At 49.5% G+C, this 18,794-nt stretch overlaps 1 protein-coding gene across 6 annotated transcripts in view; it reads left to right on the plus strand.

Moving 5' to 3' along the window:
• Positions 1–18,794, plus strand: part of PTPRA (protein tyrosine phosphatase receptor type A) — a 133,813-nt gene that overhangs the window by 105,275 nt on the left and 9,744 nt on the right. For all 6 annotated transcript variants that reach the window (XM_056343474.1, XM_056343491.1, XM_056343498.1 and 3 more), the window contains 9 exons: positions 4,842–4,926; positions 6,251–6,324; positions 9,162–9,298; positions 11,079–11,169; positions 11,659–11,735; positions 12,887–12,923; positions 13,885–13,982; positions 14,120–14,239; positions 15,169–15,335. In XM_056343474.1, coding sequence (XP_056199449.1) covers positions 4,842–4,926; positions 6,251–6,324; positions 9,162–9,298; positions 11,079–11,169; positions 11,659–11,735; positions 12,887–12,923; positions 13,885–13,982; positions 14,120–14,239; positions 15,169–15,335 — 886 coding nt within the window. The remainder of the gene's footprint in view (positions 1–4,841; positions 4,927–6,250; positions 6,325–9,161; positions 9,299–11,078; positions 11,170–11,658; positions 11,736–12,886; positions 12,924–13,884; positions 13,983–14,119; positions 14,240–15,168; positions 15,336–18,794) is intronic.

Below are 18,794 nucleotides of genomic sequence, written 5' to 3' on the forward strand. Positions count from 1 at the left end.
AACTATTATTTATGACACTTGCAGGAAGCAAGTAGCCCTTTTATTTCTGCCCACCCCCCCCTCCCATAACAGCATCAGTAGAAGAGGTCTCTGCAAGCTTTGGGGCTGTTCAGTGATGGAGCTGCCCATGGAGGAGCATCAATGCTGAGCAGGGCAGCGTGGAAGGACATTTGCAGGTGGCTATGCTTATGCTGGTCTTCTGATTTGGGGTCAGAAAGGGATTTTTTGTGAAGTCAGACTGATGGAAATCAGTGGTTTGCCTTTCCCAGCAGCACCCAACTCTTGCAAATCCTGCAAGTCCTTCCCCATCGCCTTTTAGTGATCGTGGCCTTTTATGGTGTCTGTCAGCTTGTTTTGTGCTACAAGAGATAGTTTGATCCTTCACAAGCCTGGAAGGGAGAGGCTGACCTAGGCATCCTTGACAGGCTCCCTGAAGTCTTGCCTGCATTCCCCAGGGGGAAGAGTGTAAAGCTGCACAAATATTTATGACTTTACCTGTTCAAGGGGTTATGCCATCCTCCAGGCTCAGGCTCCACAGCTGAGACAGCCGTGGGGATGCATCAGCAAGATAGATCCCTTCCTGGTGAGGCAGTGGGGATGAGAAGTGCCCTGCCTTCTCCTGCTCTGTGCCTGGAGTTGGTGTGATGGATAAAACAGTCACTTCAGTAAGCAGAAAACCCTGGTCCTTAGCTGGTGAGACACTAATGTCTCCTGATGTGACACCTCCTGAAGGGATCATCCGATGGTTGCACCATAGGATCGTCGAATGATTTGTGTTGGAAGGGGCCTTTAAAGGCCATCTAGTCCAACCCCCTTCCACGGGCAGGGACATCTGCAAGCAGATCAGGTTGCTCAGAGCCCCGTCCAGCCTGGCCTTGAATGTTTCCAGGGTTGGGGCATCTCCCACCTCTCTGGGCAGCCTGTGCCAGCGTTTCACCACCCTCACTGTAAAAAAATTCATCCTTGTATTTACGCTGAATCTCCCCTCTTAATTTAAAACCCTTAACACCTTGTCTTATCACAACAGACCCTTCTAAAAAGTTTGTCATCTTTTTTACAAACCCCATATAGGCACTGGGAGGCTGCTCTAAGGTCTCCCCGCAGCCTTCTCCTCTCCAGGCTGAACAACCCCAACTCTCTCAGCCTGTCCCCACAGCAGAGCTGCTCCAGCCTCTGACCATCTTTGTGGCCTCCTCTGGAGCCACTCCAGCAGGTCTATGTCCCTCATGCCCCCGAGCTGGAGGCAGCGCTGCAGGGGGGTCTCACCAGAGCGGGGCAGAGGGGCAGAGCCCCCTCCCTCGCCCTGCCGGCCACGCTGCAGGGGATGCAGCCCAGGGCACGGGTGGCTCTCTGGGCTGCGAGCGCACAGTGCCGGGTCATGCCCAGCTTCTCATGCACCAGCACCCCCAGGTCCTTCTGGGCAGGGCTGCTCTCCATCCCTTCACCCCCAGCCTGTACTGATCCTGGGCATTCTCCTGACCCAGGGGCAGGACCTTGCACTTGGCCTTGTTGAACTTCCCGAGGTTCACATGGATGCAGAAAGGGCCATGCCTGCCTTCCTGAAAGGCATCTCGGCATGGTTTGAAGAAAGTAGGCAACAAATCCTCTCCCATTTCCTTATGGATGGTTTGAAATAATGCATCCGTATCCCACCAGGATGGACAGAGAGCAGCAGAGACACTTGGAGCTCAGGAGGATCCTCTGGCTTTGAAGCATTGCTCTACTTGTTGCATTACTTTCCCAATGCTCCTCACTGCCGTGGTAGCTCCTTGTAGGAGATGGGGCCGGAGGACTGCCGTGCTGAGCAGCCTACTACAGCAGTCTGGCCTTGTCCCAAGCAAAGCATGTGCGTGCATGCGACGCAGTCCCAAGGGAGTAGTTTAAGGTGTTTTGTGAACACGCTCTCTGGTTTACCCTGAGCTGCGGTGTCTGGGGTGGCTTCTTGCACCTCCCAAACACAGCTGGGAAGGAAATATTGCAACAAAAGTTGCATCACAAATCTGCTCCTGCAGGCTCTTTGCAATGTTTGCAGGAAATGTATCTGGCCTGTGATTTAAACCCTATTTGGGATCTCAGAGATAGGATTTAAACTCTTGCTTCTGCTCTGCTCCCCCTCTGCAAACATTTCACAGGATTTGCTTTTCCAGGAGTTCTGCATCTCATGCCCTGGGGGTTTTGTTTAAGAAATACTGACCCTACGTCTTTGCTTCCATTTCTTTTACGCACGTTTCTTTTCCTCATGATCCCATAGTTTCTTGTCTGCTCAATTTGACTCACATTTTGTGGGCAGGCATTGACAGCGATGAGCAAGGAGGGCTGTTCAACCCTGTCCCTCTCTGCTGTGCAGCTGCACTCAGATCTGCGTGATGTATAGGGGACAACCTATAGACCGCTATATAGCACTTCTACATACAGTTGGGGACATGATCTCAAACACCAGAAGATGGTTTTCTGGCTTCTCAGAGGTGCCAGGACAAGATTTAAGCATCCTGATGCCTTCCAGGCTCTGGACCACAGTGGATGCTCCAGCACTGCAGGTCTGTAGAAGCAGAGTGTTGAGTCCTCATCCCTTCTCCAAGCAAATTGCAAGCATGAAACCCCTGGAGACGAGGCTTGAGCGGGACGGGAGCTGGAGCAGGGGGTTGGCATCTCTCACGAGGGCTGGCTGGGGAAGGAGGGACCGGCTGGGGACCCTCCAGCTTGTTTCCTGCCTGGGCTTTGCTGGGTGGGCTGGGCAGCATGCCGGCAGTTAGTGGTCGCGGTGGAAAAGCTCTAACTCATCCAGCCAGATGTGTCGAAAGAACGGCTGCAAAAGAAACCAACCCCCCAGGCTCCCTACATCCTGCTGCCAGAGGCACCCCTGCCAAAACTCCTGCCCGTAAATCATGTCTGCTGCCAACTGGTGCTGCCGCAGTGGCCCCTGCCCACCTCAGCATCAGTTAGGCTGAGCTTAACTCCAGCCAAGGCAGGAGAAATGGTCCAACAAAGTGTAGCGGGGACATATCACCATGGGCTTTGGCAAGGCAGCTCACCTTCCTGTCCTACAGCCAGGGTGGTGCTGATGGTTACGGTCGGAGGTCTCAAGGAGAAACACATTAGAGAGGAGAGGCAAGGGCTGGCTGTGGTTTGGCTAAGATGCTCTGTGGTTGCTTTGCCTTCCTGGTCTTGCTTTTGGAAAGCCTCACGGTGGGTAATGCTAAAAGGCTCAAGGAGCTACCAAGCGTGCAGGAGGCAGAAATGTCTCCCAATAAATTCCTTGATTTTTTGCTGCTGGGCTGGGGGAGATGCCAGCACATGAGGACAGTAGATGGAAAAAGCAAAGACGTGCAAGACCAGAAGGTTTTCATGTTTTTGTTTGCCATACCAGGTCATTGCCTTCAAATCATTACACAAAAATCATATCTTTTGGTTAGAATAACATCTCTAGACCTCACAACCACAGAGGGACAAATGCAGGAATATAACCAGCATCCCCCTTGGTAGCTCAGTAGTCAGAGATGGACAAAATAAATCCCACAAAAAAATCTGCAGCTTGAAATTGCTGAGACACGTGGAGCAGGAATCTGCCCTGGCAGGGAAATGGATGCACAGAAGGTGGAAAGGGGGGTCGTGCCCTGCAGTCTTGGGGGGCTGAGGCATGTAGACACAGTGCAGTGGCACATACAAATTGATTGAGCTGATGAAAAATGAAAAGTGGCGTTGCTAGCATCCACATGTATCTGAAAAAATGTCCTTCAGGGCCATTTTCCTACCTGGTTGGTGTTGCTTGGCTTCCAGCCCCATCTGGGTAATTTGCTTGCGCCAGCCACTGTTTCACTGACCTCCAGAACAAGTTACAAATAGCTTATTTAAACAAATCTATTGTGGGTTCCAGAGGATGGGAATGTTTCAGATCTAGCTAATCTAAGTGTGTTTGCAAGGGAATTGTGCAGTGCCTGCCCTCAAGAAGCATCTGCAAGGGAGCGAACAACAAAGTGAGCCATATTAGTTCATACTCAGTGGCCTTGTGGCACAAAGCATGCACAACGAGTTGTCTACCATCACTTTCTCTCTAAACTCAGTATTTCCAGGGAGGAAAGAATAGGGGGTGGACTAGGTGATCTTTGGAGGTCCCTTGCAGCTCAAACTATTCTATGATTAAATGAAAGAAGCCCTAGCAGGAGCCAGCTCTCTGGAATGAGCCAGGCAGATGATGAGTAGCTCAGCAGCTCTGCACCTCTCCAGCACACCTCACCCTGGAGGTGCTCAGAGCCCAGGTGTAGCGTTGCCCTCTTGTCCTGTTTGACCAGGAACTGCAAGCAAACTCATGACAGTTTTACAAATGTACTATCTGTGGGATCTTAAAAAGACCACAGTTTTCACCTATTTTAATATAAATTTCCTTACCATGTTATACCAAACTCTGTCAGAAACTTCTTGTATGGATCCTTGTGTCTCAGGAGAAGACTTTGTGGTTCCCCAGGTGACAGAGAAAACTTCTACTGGTGGCTGGGGGGCCACCATGGGCACATTCAATTGTGCAGAAGAAACCTCTAAAATAGCTCGCTCACAACTTTCTCAATTGCTGTTTTCATCTGCAAGGTCACAACTTCACAGAAAACTCCTAGAGAAGATTGAGGTGCTTTGAATAGCGGTTACAGATTTTAATCTAACCTTAGAATATCTGAGATACATGATGCTCGCTCAGGTCGTGTTTCTGTCTTCACTGTCAGACTGGAGAAATGTAACCTTACCCAGTACTTATTATTTTGCAAGCAGAAATTGTAGAGCTCTTCCCTATTAAGTGATGGTGCTAGATGTTTTTCGATGTAGGTAACCACACCTTTCTTTTCCTGTTGCAGATGAGACTCCAATTATAGCTGTGATGGTGGCCCTGTCTTCCCTTCTAGTCATAGTATTTATTATTATTGTGCTGTACATGTTAAGGTAAGAGATGCTTTAATGCTGACGTCCCTTCTTTGACAGCAATTAATTACTGGATGAACAGGAATAAGCCTTTTGTGCTGTTTCCTAAACTAAAGGCTGACACAGCCGATGTTTTAAAAAGAAACCTGTAGGGACACTGAAAATGATGTTTGAGGTTATCTAGTAAATGGTGCTTATTCCTTTCTCTATAAAGCTGATCCTCGTGTGGAGTAACGCCTGTTCTGCTACTAAAAATGTCATATTTAGTCGGGTAGATTAAACTGAAGTCCTGTCAGTGCAGTTAAAAAGCAGGTAAGGCTTCCTTGTGAGGCTAAGGGTGTTAGATTGAGTAAGCCAGGAAAGCTGAACATGGCGCTCACGCCAGAAGGTCCTTTGCGTGTATAACCAGGTGTGTTATTCCTTGATTCCCATCTTGATATCAAACATGGTCCAACATCCAGAGCCAAGTTCTGCCTCAGATACCAAACCTGCACATCGTGCCCTGTGCATCTTCTGCTGCAAGGTGGTGTATGACCAGAGCTTGTTAGGAGCATCAGGTGATGCTGTACCTGAAAATACAGCATAAAAAAAGCCTCCCTAGGTTCATTTTTTAAAAATCCAGGCATCTGGGCTGCTCACAACGTAGTGTTCCCAGCTCCTGAGTGCATATCTGCTCAGCTAGAGGAACATGTTTATTCACCCGCAGTAAACCATTTACTCACCATTTTGGTGATTAAATAAGTGAAAAGATGAGAAAACCCAATTTCCCTAGCAGTGGAAAAATTCCCTTCATCTCCTGGTTCTGGGCCTGTCCTTGCAGCAGTGAACCTGATGAGAGTTTTGCCTCAGGAGTTCGGCAGAGTTTGAGTCCTCCCCGCCTGGCTTCCAGCCCTTTAAAAAAAGGGTTTCTGTTTGCTGCTGCCTGCCCAGTGATTCAGCAAAACCTTTAACTTCAGGCAAAGGGAGCATCTGCTTCAAGTTAAAAGCTCATGGAGAAGGGCTTTGCTGCAGCAGGACGACTCAGCCTGGGGTTTCTGGGCTTTGCTGAATCAGCCTGTGGAGCAGGAACTCCTTGGTGTGTCCTCTATAAAAAGCAGCCTTAAAGCTCCTCCTCCTGGCTCTCACCTTGCTCTGGTCTCCTGCAGCCTTTCCAGATGCGGTCAGTTAAAAGTTAGGCCTGTAGGCAGGATTTTTGAGGTCCTGTAGCTTCTTGGACCCACCAGCTAATTCATCAAGCCATGAGAAAGTGCAGAACACCCTTTGTGGCTGCATCTCTCATTGAGAAGGTAACACTGGCTTCTTTGTGGGTATCTACTGATGTTCTTCACTCCCTTGTTTTTGGTAGGTTCAAGAAATACAAGCAAGCAGGGAGTCACTCCAACTCCTTTCGATTGTCCAACGGCCGGACGGATGATGCAGGTGAGGCTCGTGTTGGTGCTACACAGGGAGTAAAAATGCATCTCGCAGAAGGAATAAGCTTTGTACAGATGAAAATGGGTCAATGCAAACATTCTTCAGAATAACAACAGAATATTTTAGGGTCCCCCGCCTCCCCTGCTTAGAATTGGCCAAAGTTAGCTAGTGAAATAACCAGCAATTCTCCCTAAAAATTGTAAAACTTACAAAAATATCATAAAACCCTTGAGGTGGCAAAAGCAGGGTTGGTTAATGCCCTCCGGGGCAGCTTTGTGGGCAGCGCAGAGCTACCCAAGTTGGTCTGCTGACCGTGCAGTGCCTTTCCCCTTCCAACGCAGCAGTAAGACGTGCAACTTGATGGACATGTAGCCGATGTAATACCTGGTACCATGTTTTACTGGCTGGCTCAAATGGCAATAGGAAAATGCTCACCAAATGCTGGTTTGGGGAGGTGATTTACTGTAAATAAGTAAAAAGGAAAATGAGGATTGTGTTCTGTTTGAGTATGGTCCTGGATGGGCATATGAAGGCAGTCCTGAGTAGGTATTTATATTATTCCTGGAGGGAATAATATAAATATTATACACCAGAATAATATAAATATATACATCAGAAGACAAACCTCTGTAAAAGTCCGGGAAAGCCCGTGGGTGCAGCACTGTTGCAACCTGAGCCCGATGCAATGGCAGTGCCTGGGGACTTGCTGGGCTTTGTTCTCCCACCTCATATTTTTGTAGGAAAGTATTTTTTCATTTACCTTTTTATGTGTTTCTTGTTTTGAACTTTCTCTCTTTTCTATGATTTTGGCAAACTTTTGTAGAATGAAAATTTATTTTCCAGCTTTTGTTCCAGCAACAAAATGTTTGCTCTCAAGGAGTTAATATTAAAATGGGAGGTCACTTCCAACACCAAACTACTGACAGTTCTTTTTGAGTTTTCACAATATCTCTTTGACGCAAATAATTTTTTTTACTTTTGGCTGAAACTTTTTTTAACAAACATATCTTTGGGAAATAATTAAATATCCTTCTACCCTTCTAAATTAGAATGACAGCTATTTAAAACTCAAATCCTCACACTAACTGTAGACACCAAACTAACATTTCTGAAAGAAAGCAGGGAATACTTACTATATGAAAACATTTTTGGACCTCTTAAAGATGCATAAATGCAATTTTAAAGTCTTGTGCAGGCATGCTGTAATGTATAAACTCTTCTGTCCCTGAGCTTGTCTCATTTTATGGCTTTGAGCCAGAGCTACCTGTTGAGGATTCTGAAGCTGGTCATCTCCATCCATATGTAGGCATCAAAGTAAAAGCTGAAGAGGAACCTTCACCTCTTAAACTCAGTTCAGTTCCTTGTTCTAAGCTCCTTCCACATAAACCAAACACCTTTGAAGAAAGTTTTTTTTTTATGTTGGCAGCTAAGGCCTTCCTTACCCGTTTTACATTGCTGTAAATGAAGGTGTGAGCTTCATAAACAGTCAGTTGTGTTGGTATAACCCTTGCATGGCCTTCTTGGCTCCACTAAGGAACCACAAGCAACATCTACCTTTGCTGTGTCTACATGGGAGTTATGTGATGGTGCCAGACTTTCCATGTGAGCAAGAGTGAAATCCAAATTGAAAGCAAGGTGGTCTTCCTCCACCAGCATTCATGACTTGGTCCTCATTGCCCTATCCTGCTTCTACGATAGTGTAATGCTTGATCCCAGGCTGTTGAAAGTGTTTTGTGTTTTCATAGAATCATAGAATCCTTTAGAATGGAAAAGACCCTTAAGAGCATTGAGGTAACCCAGCACTGCCAAGGCCACCACTGAACCATGTCCCTAAGCGCCACAGCTACACATCATTTAAATACCATCAGGGATGGTGACTCCATCATCACCTGGGCAGCCTGTGCCAGCGCCTGCCAGCCCTCTCGGTGCAGAATGTTCCCTCACACCCAATCTCACCCTCCCCTGGCGCAACGTGAGGCCGTTTGCTCTCGTCCTGTCGCTGGTTCCTGGGGAGCAGAGACCGACCCCCCTGGCTACAGCCTCCTGCCAGGCCGTTGCAGAGCCACCGGGTCCCCCCCAGCCCCCTTCTCTCCAGGCTGACCCCCCCGCCCCCCCAGGCTGGTGCCCCAGCCCCTGCCCGGCTCTGGACACGCTCCAGCCCCTCAGTGTCTGTCTGGCCGTGAGGGGCCCAACGCTGAGCCCAGGCCCCGCGGGGCGGCCCCACCAGTGCCCAGGGCAGGGGGACGGGCGCTGCCCCGGCCCTGCCGGCCACACCGTTTCGGACACCGGCCGGGACGCTGCTGGCCTCCTGGGCCACCTGGGCACGCTGGGGGCTCATGCCCAGCCGCTGCCGCCCAGCCCCCCCGGGCCCTGTCCCGCCGGGCAGTTCCCAGCCCCCTGCCCCCAGCCCGCAGCTGCCGGGGGTTGTTAGACTTGGTCCTCATTGTGCCATCCTGCCTCTGCAACAGCGTGACACTCAACCACAGGGTGCTGAAAGACTTTCATGTTATCACAACATCCCCAAATTTTTGTGCACCACCTGTAGGAAGAAAAAAAGGCCATGAAAGGTTGAAGGCCAGATTGGACGGGGCTTGGAGCAACCTAGGCTAGCGGAAGGGGTCCCTGCCCATGGCAAGGGGGTGGAACTAGATGATCTTCAAGGTTCCAGCCAACGTAAACCATACTATGACTCTATGAAAATATGGGGATAGTGAGGGTGCCAGGTGGCCCTAAAAGCAGACAGCCTGAGATGTGCGAGTTCCCTGTGCCCACCTGGGTATGGATGAGCGCTGGACATGGGGAGCAGCTGGGTGGGCACCTCTGATGCATGGGTGTCATTGCAGAGCCTCAGAGCATGCCACTGCTCGCCCGCTCCCCCAGCACCAACCGTAAATACCCGCCTCTGCCTGTTGATAAGCTGGAAGAGGAGATCAACCGCCGGATGGCAGATGACAACAAGCTCTTTCGGGAAGAGTTCAATGTAAGTGCCTTTGCTTCTTCCCCTGAATCCTGCAGCCTGCTCTCAGCATCGGGCTTACGACACAGCGAGTTAAAAGCTGGTCTTGCTTCGCAGAGCAGGGACGATACAGCTGGTATGCTGCAGTGTGCAGCAGTACCTTGCCTGGGGATGGCGTGTCAACCCAGCGGGCAATTGAGGTGGTAAAATAACAGTGCTGGGTGCTGTGCTTCAGAAGAGCTTATCTGGGAGCTTCACAAAGGGAGTGATGGTCAGGTCCTCAGGGGGTTTCTCAAAGGGCTGGGAGGTGAGAGGACTGATTCTGTCCCTGAACCTGCAGCAAGGATGGGCAAGCTTCTACCCCTGACATTCCCGATGGAAAGCAGAGGTTTTCTAGCAAGCAGCACTAGGATGTTACATTTTTCTGGGTTCAGGAGGTGTCCTGGATGTCTTAGGGTCTTCCAGAGCTTCCCTGCCTGCTGGTTTCGTCTCAAGCTCTACCTTCTTCCTCCCAGTCCTCATGGCTTCAATCCACAAACAGCCAAAACAAGAGCTCTGATAGAGAAACAGAAATGACCCCGTCTGTTTCAATGAGCTGTTAACCCTGAAACAGAATGATGACAATTTATAGGACAGCAGTGAGTAATAATTCCAGGTATTATGCTTATCCCACAATGCCAGATCATCTCTTCTGAGATGTCTACAACAACTTCTTGATGTTGCTGAGCTCTGCAGCTTCTTGTGATGATAAACCTGTTTTACCTTGGCAATACAAAAATAGGCACAGCAGTACTGAGGTAGCGGACAAAGTTAAATAACGAGCTGGAGTATTGCAGCGTGTAGTGTTGGAGCCGCTGAACTACCTGGACTCTCCACGAGCCTGATTAATGAAAGAAAATCCATTGTTGATCGGGTTGTCTGCACTGCAAAGGTGCCATCTGCAGATACATAAAGCCTTCCGTCTGAGGCACGATGCAGCAATATGAGGATGACGAGTAGATAAAAAAACGCCACTCAGTTTTCTCCAGTTGTGGCACAACTTGATACCCTTCCTGGCTGCGCTTTGATGAAACTAAATAGGTGCAATGAATGCCCGGGGAGGGGGATTTTGGGGGTTATAAATACTTGATTACCCTGAAGACTTCCGTTGCCAAAGCATGTCTGTCCTGCCAGCTGGAGGAAGGGATGGTGAATACCTTCATTACATTCTCATCCTCTTTGCTATTCAAAGGGGATGTGGAGTGATGGTGCTGGGGAAGCACCTCCTCTGCTCCAGCGTGAAACCTGGCTGCTCTGACCAGGACAGCATTGACTGTGACCCCAGCACCCTCAACCCAAAGGTCCCTGGTGCTGCTGGATGAAGAATAACTCCCTGCATGGGTGCTCCTGCCCATCGCTGGGTGTGCTTGGGCGATGGGGCTTTGATGGGGTCACCGTTAACTTCCCCATTCACACAGGAAACCTCAGCCGGAGCCTCCGTGGGCAGAAAGGAGCTTCTTGGTCTCTAGGCTGGTGGGTTTGGTGTTGGAGGCTTTGCTGCCACCTCGTGTTCATGGGTCTTAAGAGTCCAGATACCACATTTCGGAACGGATTTGTTCTCTTTGGTCCAGCCCAGGCTATTTAAATGGTCACCCAGAGCTCAGTGGGGAGGAGGAGCTGGTGCTGGGGTGGAGGCGAGAGGTGTGGATGGTGGGGACATGTCCCAAAGGGCAGGATGCTCTGATGTGGCATGCACCGACACACTGGTTGAGTTACGACCATGCCGTAAGAACATCATGGAAACCCCCCTTTTCTGCCATTGCAGGCTCTCCCAGCGTGTCCCATACAGGCCACGTGCGAAGCTGCTTCCAAGGAGGAGAACAAGGAGAAGAACAGATATGTGAACATTTTGCCCTGTAGGTGTCAGAGCTGGGTGGGCGGGGAGGGACACAGCTAGTGCTCCTGCCAGGGCTCCCCATTTCTGGTTTTGGGGTGAGCAAGGACAGGGTTGAAGTCATTTTGCTTCCCAGATGGGTTGCTGCAGCTGCTTTAGCTTTAGATACCTGTGAGGAGGAGCTCCTCAGAGCTGTCAGCGGCTGGGAGGCCGGGAAAAATGAAATGGCCGGGAAATGCCGAAACAGTCAGCTCTTGCCAAGTGGCATGGGGTGGCGGGCTGGCTCAGGGGCTTCCTCAAATGTCTGCACTCTGCAAAAGAAAAACTTCCTTGGGCAAGGTCTAGCACCTCTCCAGGCTTAAGTAAGAAAAATTTGGAGGGATAAAGGTGTTTGTGTGTGTGTGTAGCCAGTGAGCCCAGGCTTCGCTCCAATGCCTGGCTTTTTTGCCGTGCCAGGTATCAGCTACATGGAGGGAGTTGGTTATAATGCAGAGTTTTAATTTGCTTCCAGATGATCACTCCAGGGTTCACCTGACTCCTGTAGAAGGGGTTCCTGACTCCGACTACATCAACGCCTCCTTCATTAATGTGAGTTTTGTAAGTTGAAGGGGATATCCCTGCCAGCTGCACCCTGGTGGGTAGTGCCAGGAGCATGGGGCTTTTATGGCGTGTGACTTGTGAGAGGAAGGGACTTAACTCCTACATTAACATCTCCCCAGCTCCTCCAGAGCAATAAATTATGCTGTATTTTGATCTTGTAACCTTTGTGTGGCCATGGTAGAGCTCACTGTGCTTCACTTCACATCTTGAGCCCAGATGAGTGTGGTTGGAGTAAGAGGCTGAGAGCTGGAACTCAAATTCTAACTGTAGCTATGCCCTTGCTCAGCTGCTTTGCCATAGTCCCATCTCTTCCAGCCTCTCTTTTTCCCCACTTCTAAAATAATGAGAAGCACTTGCACTCCTTGGAGTACTGCAAAGCCAAGCTGGGTGGTTTGGAGGGGATTTGGGAACCATTCCTGCAGGAATTGAGGATTTCTGATTAACAGCTGATGAAGGGTATGGCCGGTTAAGCATCGGTGCTTCCCAGTTTGCAGGGTTGGACGTGGGAAGGGAGTGAAAAAGAAATCAAGGAACCCAGCTAAAACAGAAACAACATTGCCCTGCTCTGCTTCTAGGAGGAGGTGGATCCTATATGTTTATCTCCATATAGTTCAAATAAGTTGGAAGGATAGTGTGAAGAAGTAGACTTTGAGAGAGATGGAGGCACATGAAGAAAAGCAAGACCCAAAAGAGCTTTTTCCTTTCTTCACCAATAAATAAATATCCATTAGGAAATATACGAAATCAAGTCCCATGAGTTCAACAGCCCTGTCTCCGGAAGATTAATGATGATTTTCACATGACGCTCTGGATGCAGGGTCTGATCCCAGTGGAAGGGCTGTTGGGGGCCACTTCATTAGCGCTTTATGCCAACAAGTGGGGTCATTTCTGCATTATGGGAGCGTGGAGGGTGTTGCTGCAGGGTAAGGTCCCTTTGCACAGCAATTTCCCATTACCTCTGCCCCACTGTTGTGCTGTTTCTCCCCTCGGAAGCTGCAGCCCCTTCTCCGCACAAGGGAAAGTGAGTGATAGAGCAGGTGATAGGTCTGTTTATTAATGGTATAGATGCATTTCACAACTTTTGTGTTAGACAAATGCTCATCTTTCATTTGTCTTCCTTTTTCTCATTTTCTATATAGGGGTACCAAGAGAAAAACAAGTTCATTGCTGCACAAGGTAAATGCTTGTTTATTCCCGTAGCTCTGGCGGCTGGCAGTTGGTCTGGGGTCCTTCTGCTCTGTGGAACTGTGCCAGTCTAACCACAGCACAGCACCTTGCAGAGCTCCCCTGATCAGAAGGAGGCTTGGCTGGCCCACAGTTTGTTCCCAGAATGGTTTTCCCAGTCAATAGACCAGTGCTGGATGCGTTGGGGGAAGAAGAGAAGCCCTACCTGTGCAATACCACTTGCTGGAGGGTGTCAAAGCATTTCAGCCCTGATCCTTGTGCTTCCACCCTGGCCCACAGCTGCAGGTGGTCGTGATCTCTGGAAATATTGCCAGTGAGCTGCTCAATTAACTTCCCCAAGTCTGCCCATGGGAGGTGTTTTGCATTTCCACTCTTGACTTGCAAGTGGGTTAGAGCATCACCTGCCAGTTTGCCTGGCTCTTCCTGAAGAAGGAAGGCTGGATCGGGCCCTTCAGCGGCACCAGGCTGGGGTAAAGCTTTGGCTCTGCTGTTCACTTGGTTCACCCCTAACCTCAGGCTTGGTAAGGGAGTCTAGGTAGAGTTAGCTCCTTGTCTGGCAGGTGGCAGGTAACTATTCTCGTGCCACATTGAAGCAGGTTCCCATGGTTAAAGCCCAAGACTCCAGGGTAGGACTTCTGCAAACTGTTTGAAACAGCCACAGTTTCCCTGGGTGACCTTGGGCAAGCTGTTTCCCCATGCTCCGTTTGTTTGATTTCCCCTTCTTTGGCTAAAAATGGACTTCCTCATCATAAAACATATCCAAAAAGCCCAGGTATTGTGTGATAGGATTGTTCCTTGGTTTAGCCCAGCCACCAAAGCACCTCCATGCTGACATCTATTGGTGAAAAATGTGTTGCATCATGCACGACATGGGACTTCACATGCCGAGTTTCTGTCCCAGCACTTGAAGGGTTGATCCCAAAGATAACGTTTCGTTTTACCTTTCCCTTAGGACCAAAGGAAGAAACCGTGAACGATTTTTGGAGGATGATTTGGGAGCAAAACACAGCAACAATTGTCATGGTGACCAACCTGAAAGAGAGGAAGGAGGTAGGTGTCAGAAAGCTTCATGGGCTGGTATGTAAAATCCAAATCCAGCACATCTCATGTCCATCGGCATGACTTGGAGCCAATCCCAGGCTTGCCAGGGAATAGAGTTCACCTGTGCCCGTTTTCTCTCCCCGCAGTGTAAGTGTGCTCAGTACTGGCCGGATCAGGGCTGCTGGACGTACGGGAACATCCGAGTGTCCGTGGAGGATGTGACCGTCCTGGTGGATTACACCGTGCGGAAGTTCTGCATCCAGCAGGTGCCGGGGCTTGTGTCTCCCATCCCATCCCTCCCCTCTCTGTGCTGGACATCCAACATGTGCTGCCATGCTCCTCAAATCCTCCAAGCTGCTGTGAAAGCAGAGTTGGGATGAAATTGCCTCCAGCATCCATTTTAACTAGAGCTATTAAGAATTTACTCATCTTAAGCACATGGGAGCCCGTTCCAAGTGGGTACCAGCATGGCTGTACTGGGACCTGATGGATGCCAAGGCTGAAATTCAGTCTTGTATGACTCCAGCATTTAGTGTTACCAGTATCAGTTCCAGCTCTCACCCACAGATACTTAATTCCTGCAAATAATCAGATTTCTCCCATGAGCCGAGATAAAATCCAGCGCTGTATGAATTAGTTTTGATTGCTTTCCCATCTGTCACTACATTTTCTAATCCGCCAAGGAGACTCTGGATGCTCCAGTCACTCAGTTTTCCTGCTGCCCTCAGAGGCAGGCAAGGGAGAGCTGGAGATTGGAAACCTGTCTGGACCCTGAGCAGGGTTCTCCTGAGCCCCACCCTTCACTCCAACTACCTGGACATCAGTGGTTTCCTCCCCTGCCTTTAATATGAGGATGCTATGGGCAGAGGTGTGGGGAAGGATGGAGCAGCGGCTTCTGTTTGAGCTCACTGGGAATGAAATATGGCAGCTTCTGCTGGAGCTGCAGCTGAGGCCAGGCTGGCATTTCTTACCCCTAGGCTGTGGGATGTGATGCTGAGCGGTTAAAATGTCATGCATTTAGGGATTGATTTGGCCCCAGAGCCTGGGTCCATGCCCTTTCGGCTTGTGGATGCTAGTGTTTCTCAAGCTGTCCAGCTTAGTCTTGGTGCTGTAACTCCCTCTCTGCACTTGCTTTTGGGGAAAGAATTAGCATTGGAGTATTTATCATTAACCTGAATACACATTTCCCTTTCAGGTTGGCGATGTCACAAACAAGAAGCCTCAGCGCCTGGTAACTCAGTTCCACTTCACCAGCTGGCCCGACTTCGGGGTCCCCTTCACCCCCATTGGGATGCTGAAGTTCTTGAAGAAGGTGAAAACGTGTAATCCCCAATATGCAGGAGCAATAGTAGTCCACTGCAGGTAAGTCCTGGTGTCATGCCTGACCTCTGCATCTCCTGAGTCACTTGGAAAACATCTCCTATTGAATACTGAAAAGATTTTTTCGGTCAGGCCTGTTTTGTTATTTTTATTTAACTTCCCCATGTTAAATGGGGATGTTCCACATGGGAACATTCCAAAAAATGCATGTGAACTGAAGGAACATCTTGAAATCAGTGATGTGATGGTGTTAAAACTTGTGCTGAGTGGTGGTGTGGCTTAACCCCAGCTGGCAACTAAGTACCATGCAGCCGCTTGCTCGCTGGCCCCCTGCCCCGGTGGGATGGGGAGGAGAATTGGAAAGAAGGTAAAATCCATGGGTTGAGATAAGAACAGTTTAATAATTGAAATAAAAGACAGTAATAATGATGAAGATTATAATAATAATAATAACAACAACAACAATAATTGTAATGGAAAGGGAGATGGGAGAGAGAGAGGAATAAACCCCAAGACAGATAAGTGATGCACAATACAATCACCCACCACCTGCTGACCGGTGCCCAGCCAGTCCCCCAGCAGCGATCGGCCCCTCCCGGCCAGCCCCCCGCCCAGTTCATATCCTGGGCATGACGTTCTATGGTATGGAATAGCCCTTTGGCTAGTTCGGGTCAGTGTCCTGGCTCCTTGTGCAGCCCCTCGCTGGCAGAGCACGGGGAACTGAAAAGGCCTTGGCTTAGGGTAAGCACGACTTTGCAACCACTGAAACATCAGCGTGTTATCAACATTGTTCTCCTGCTAAGCCCAAAACACAGCGCTGTACCAGCTACTGGGAAGAAAATTGACTCTGTCCCAGCTGAAACCAGGACAGTATTCACCTCTCATTCTATACCATTTACATCGTGCCCAGGTCCAACACTTTGCAACACCCGATCACCTTTCCTGTCTTTTGTTGTTCTTCAGTGGCCTGACTCTTGAGTACGTGAGCATCTACATGATGTACCTTCACAACCAAGTTCTCCACCCAGGCAGCAACATCTTGCCACAGTGCAGCAGCCCAGATGGGTTTCACCTCTGCACTGCCAGTTACCCTGCTTCCATCGCTGCAGCCACCCCCACAGGGGATTTGTCATCATCCATGGGTCAATGTAGACATGGAAGTAGTGGCCGTTTTTCTTGGTCAGCGGTGTCTAAAGCCAGCTGGATGGCTTTCACCACTGCAAACCAACTCAATTCACCTTCAGCAGTTTCTGGGACTTGTAGGGGACTCCATGCAGCCGCCTTCTACCTCTGATGCTCCCTACAGCATAGCAGGACCCATCAGTAAACAGGGAATATTGCTTCTTATTTCCTGATAATTTATTATACAGTGGGGTCTCTTCAGCACGTGTCACCTCTTCCTCTGGTGATATTCCAAAATCTTTGCCTTCTGGCTAGTCCATGTTCATTTCCAAGATTTCTACGCAACTGGCATTTCCTATTTGAGCTCTCTGTGTGACCAGCATGGCCCACTTACTCCGTGTAGCATCAGTTGTGTGATATGTAGAGAAGATCCTCCCTTTGAACATCCAGCCCAGCACTGGCAGCTGGGCTGCCAGGAGGAGCTGTGCTTCAGTACCAACCACTTCCAAAGCAGCTCAAACCCCTTCATAAGTGGCCTGTACCTCTTTTTCAGTTGGAGTGTAGTGAGCCTCTGACCCTCTATATCCCCAGCTCCAAAAGCCCAAGGGTCAGCCCCGAGTCTCCCCTGGTGCTTTCTGCCGAGGCTGCAGTGTAGAGCACATTCTTTACCTCTTGCCCTGCCTGGACCGGCCCAAGGGCTACTGCATGAGCTGTCTCCTGTTTAATTTGTTCAGACACTTGTTGTTGCTCAGGGCCCCATTTGAAATCATTCTTCTTCCAGGTCACCTGATAGAGAGGGCTTGCAATCAGGCTGTAATTTGGCATCTGCATTCTCCAGAACCCCACAATACCTAGAAAAAGCTTGTGTTTCCTTTTTACTAGTTGGCAGAGACATAGCTGTTATTTTGTTGATCATATCCATTGGGATCTGATGATGTCCACCTTGACATTTTATTCCTAAAAACTGGATCTCCTGCACAGGTCCCTTGGCCTTACTTTGGTTTATGGCAAAACCAGCTTTCAGAAAGATTTGGACTGGTTTCTTCCCTTTCTCAAAACTTCTCCTGCTGTATTACCCCACACAATAATACCACCAATGTATTGCAGGTGTTCCAGAGCTTCACCCTGTTCCAGCGCAGCCTGGCTTAGTCCGTGGCAGATGGCAGGGCTGTATTTCCACCCCAGGGCAGTTGATTCCAGGTGTACTGGACACTCCTCCAAGTGAAAGCAAACCATGGCCTGCACTCTGCTGCCAAAGGGATCAAAAGAATGCATTAGCGATATCAACAGTGTCATACCACTTCGGTGCCTTTGACTCCCGTTCATACTGAAATTCTAGCATGTCTGGCATGGCAGCACTCACCAGCAGCGTGACTTCATTCAGGCCATGATAGCCTGCTGTTAGTCTCCACTCTCCATTGGACTTTTGCACTGGCCATATGGGCTGTTAAAGGGTGAGCGAGTTGTGTTGATCACTCCTTGGCTCTCCACTTGATTCATCAGCTCCTGGATGGGAATCGGGGAGTCTCGGTTGGCACGGTATTGCTGCCGTGCACTGTGGTGGTAACAGTTGGCACTAGTTGTTCCTGCAGAAGAGTCCTCCGAGAGATCAGGCAAGGTAGAGAGCTGCTTAATTTCCTCCATCTCCAAGGCAGCTATACCAAAAGCCCACCAGTACCCTTCTGGGTCCTTGAAATACCCTTTCCTGAGATAGTTATGCCAAGGATGCACAGAGCCTCAGGGCCAGTCCCAGTGGGTGCTCTTGGCACTCATTCCCAGTCAGGCTCACTTCAGCCTCACAGTCAGCCATTGGGATCCCCTTGTCACTCCAGAAATCCAAGTGGGTTCTGCCCACTCATAGTTTGGTGGCATTAGGGGACAGTGTGCACCTGGAGCCTCATACTGCTGTGGGTCTGATGTGCCAGGCCATTGGATCCACCCAGTCCAGTAAACTCAGTTGTCCTTTTCCTCCACCTGGCTGGAGGCAGGGCGCCTCTAGTCCTGGTCATAGTATTGTCCACTTGCTTTTGTAAAAATGGATTACAATTCCTATCCGTAGGATCAAGATCAGCTCTTCTGCTCGGTGTGGGGAGTTGCCCACTGGAGACTGGAGCAGCAACCTTCCTGGAAGAACCCCTGTTTGTGGTTGTTTTTCCTTGCAACTCACATACCAGTACCTCCAGGGTCAAGGTAGATTTTCATCCCACTTCCTCATGTCCTCTCTGTGGCCCCTCTGGTAAAACCACAGGGTACCCCGTGGTGTGTACCCTCTAGATCCTCTCTCTTGACCAAAAGAATGCCTACTGTTAATAGCTGAGATGTGGGTCCATACAGGTGGGTAGTAGGATCTATCCTCTTTTTGTTGCTGGTTTCAGACAG

Source organism: Falco biarmicus, chromosome 1 (genome assembly GCF_023638135.1).
Source record: "Falco biarmicus isolate bFalBia1 chromosome 1, bFalBia1.pri, whole genome shotgun sequence".
In the NCBI taxonomy this organism is placed as follows: domain Eukaryota; kingdom Metazoa; phylum Chordata; class Aves; order Falconiformes; family Falconidae; genus Falco; species Falco biarmicus.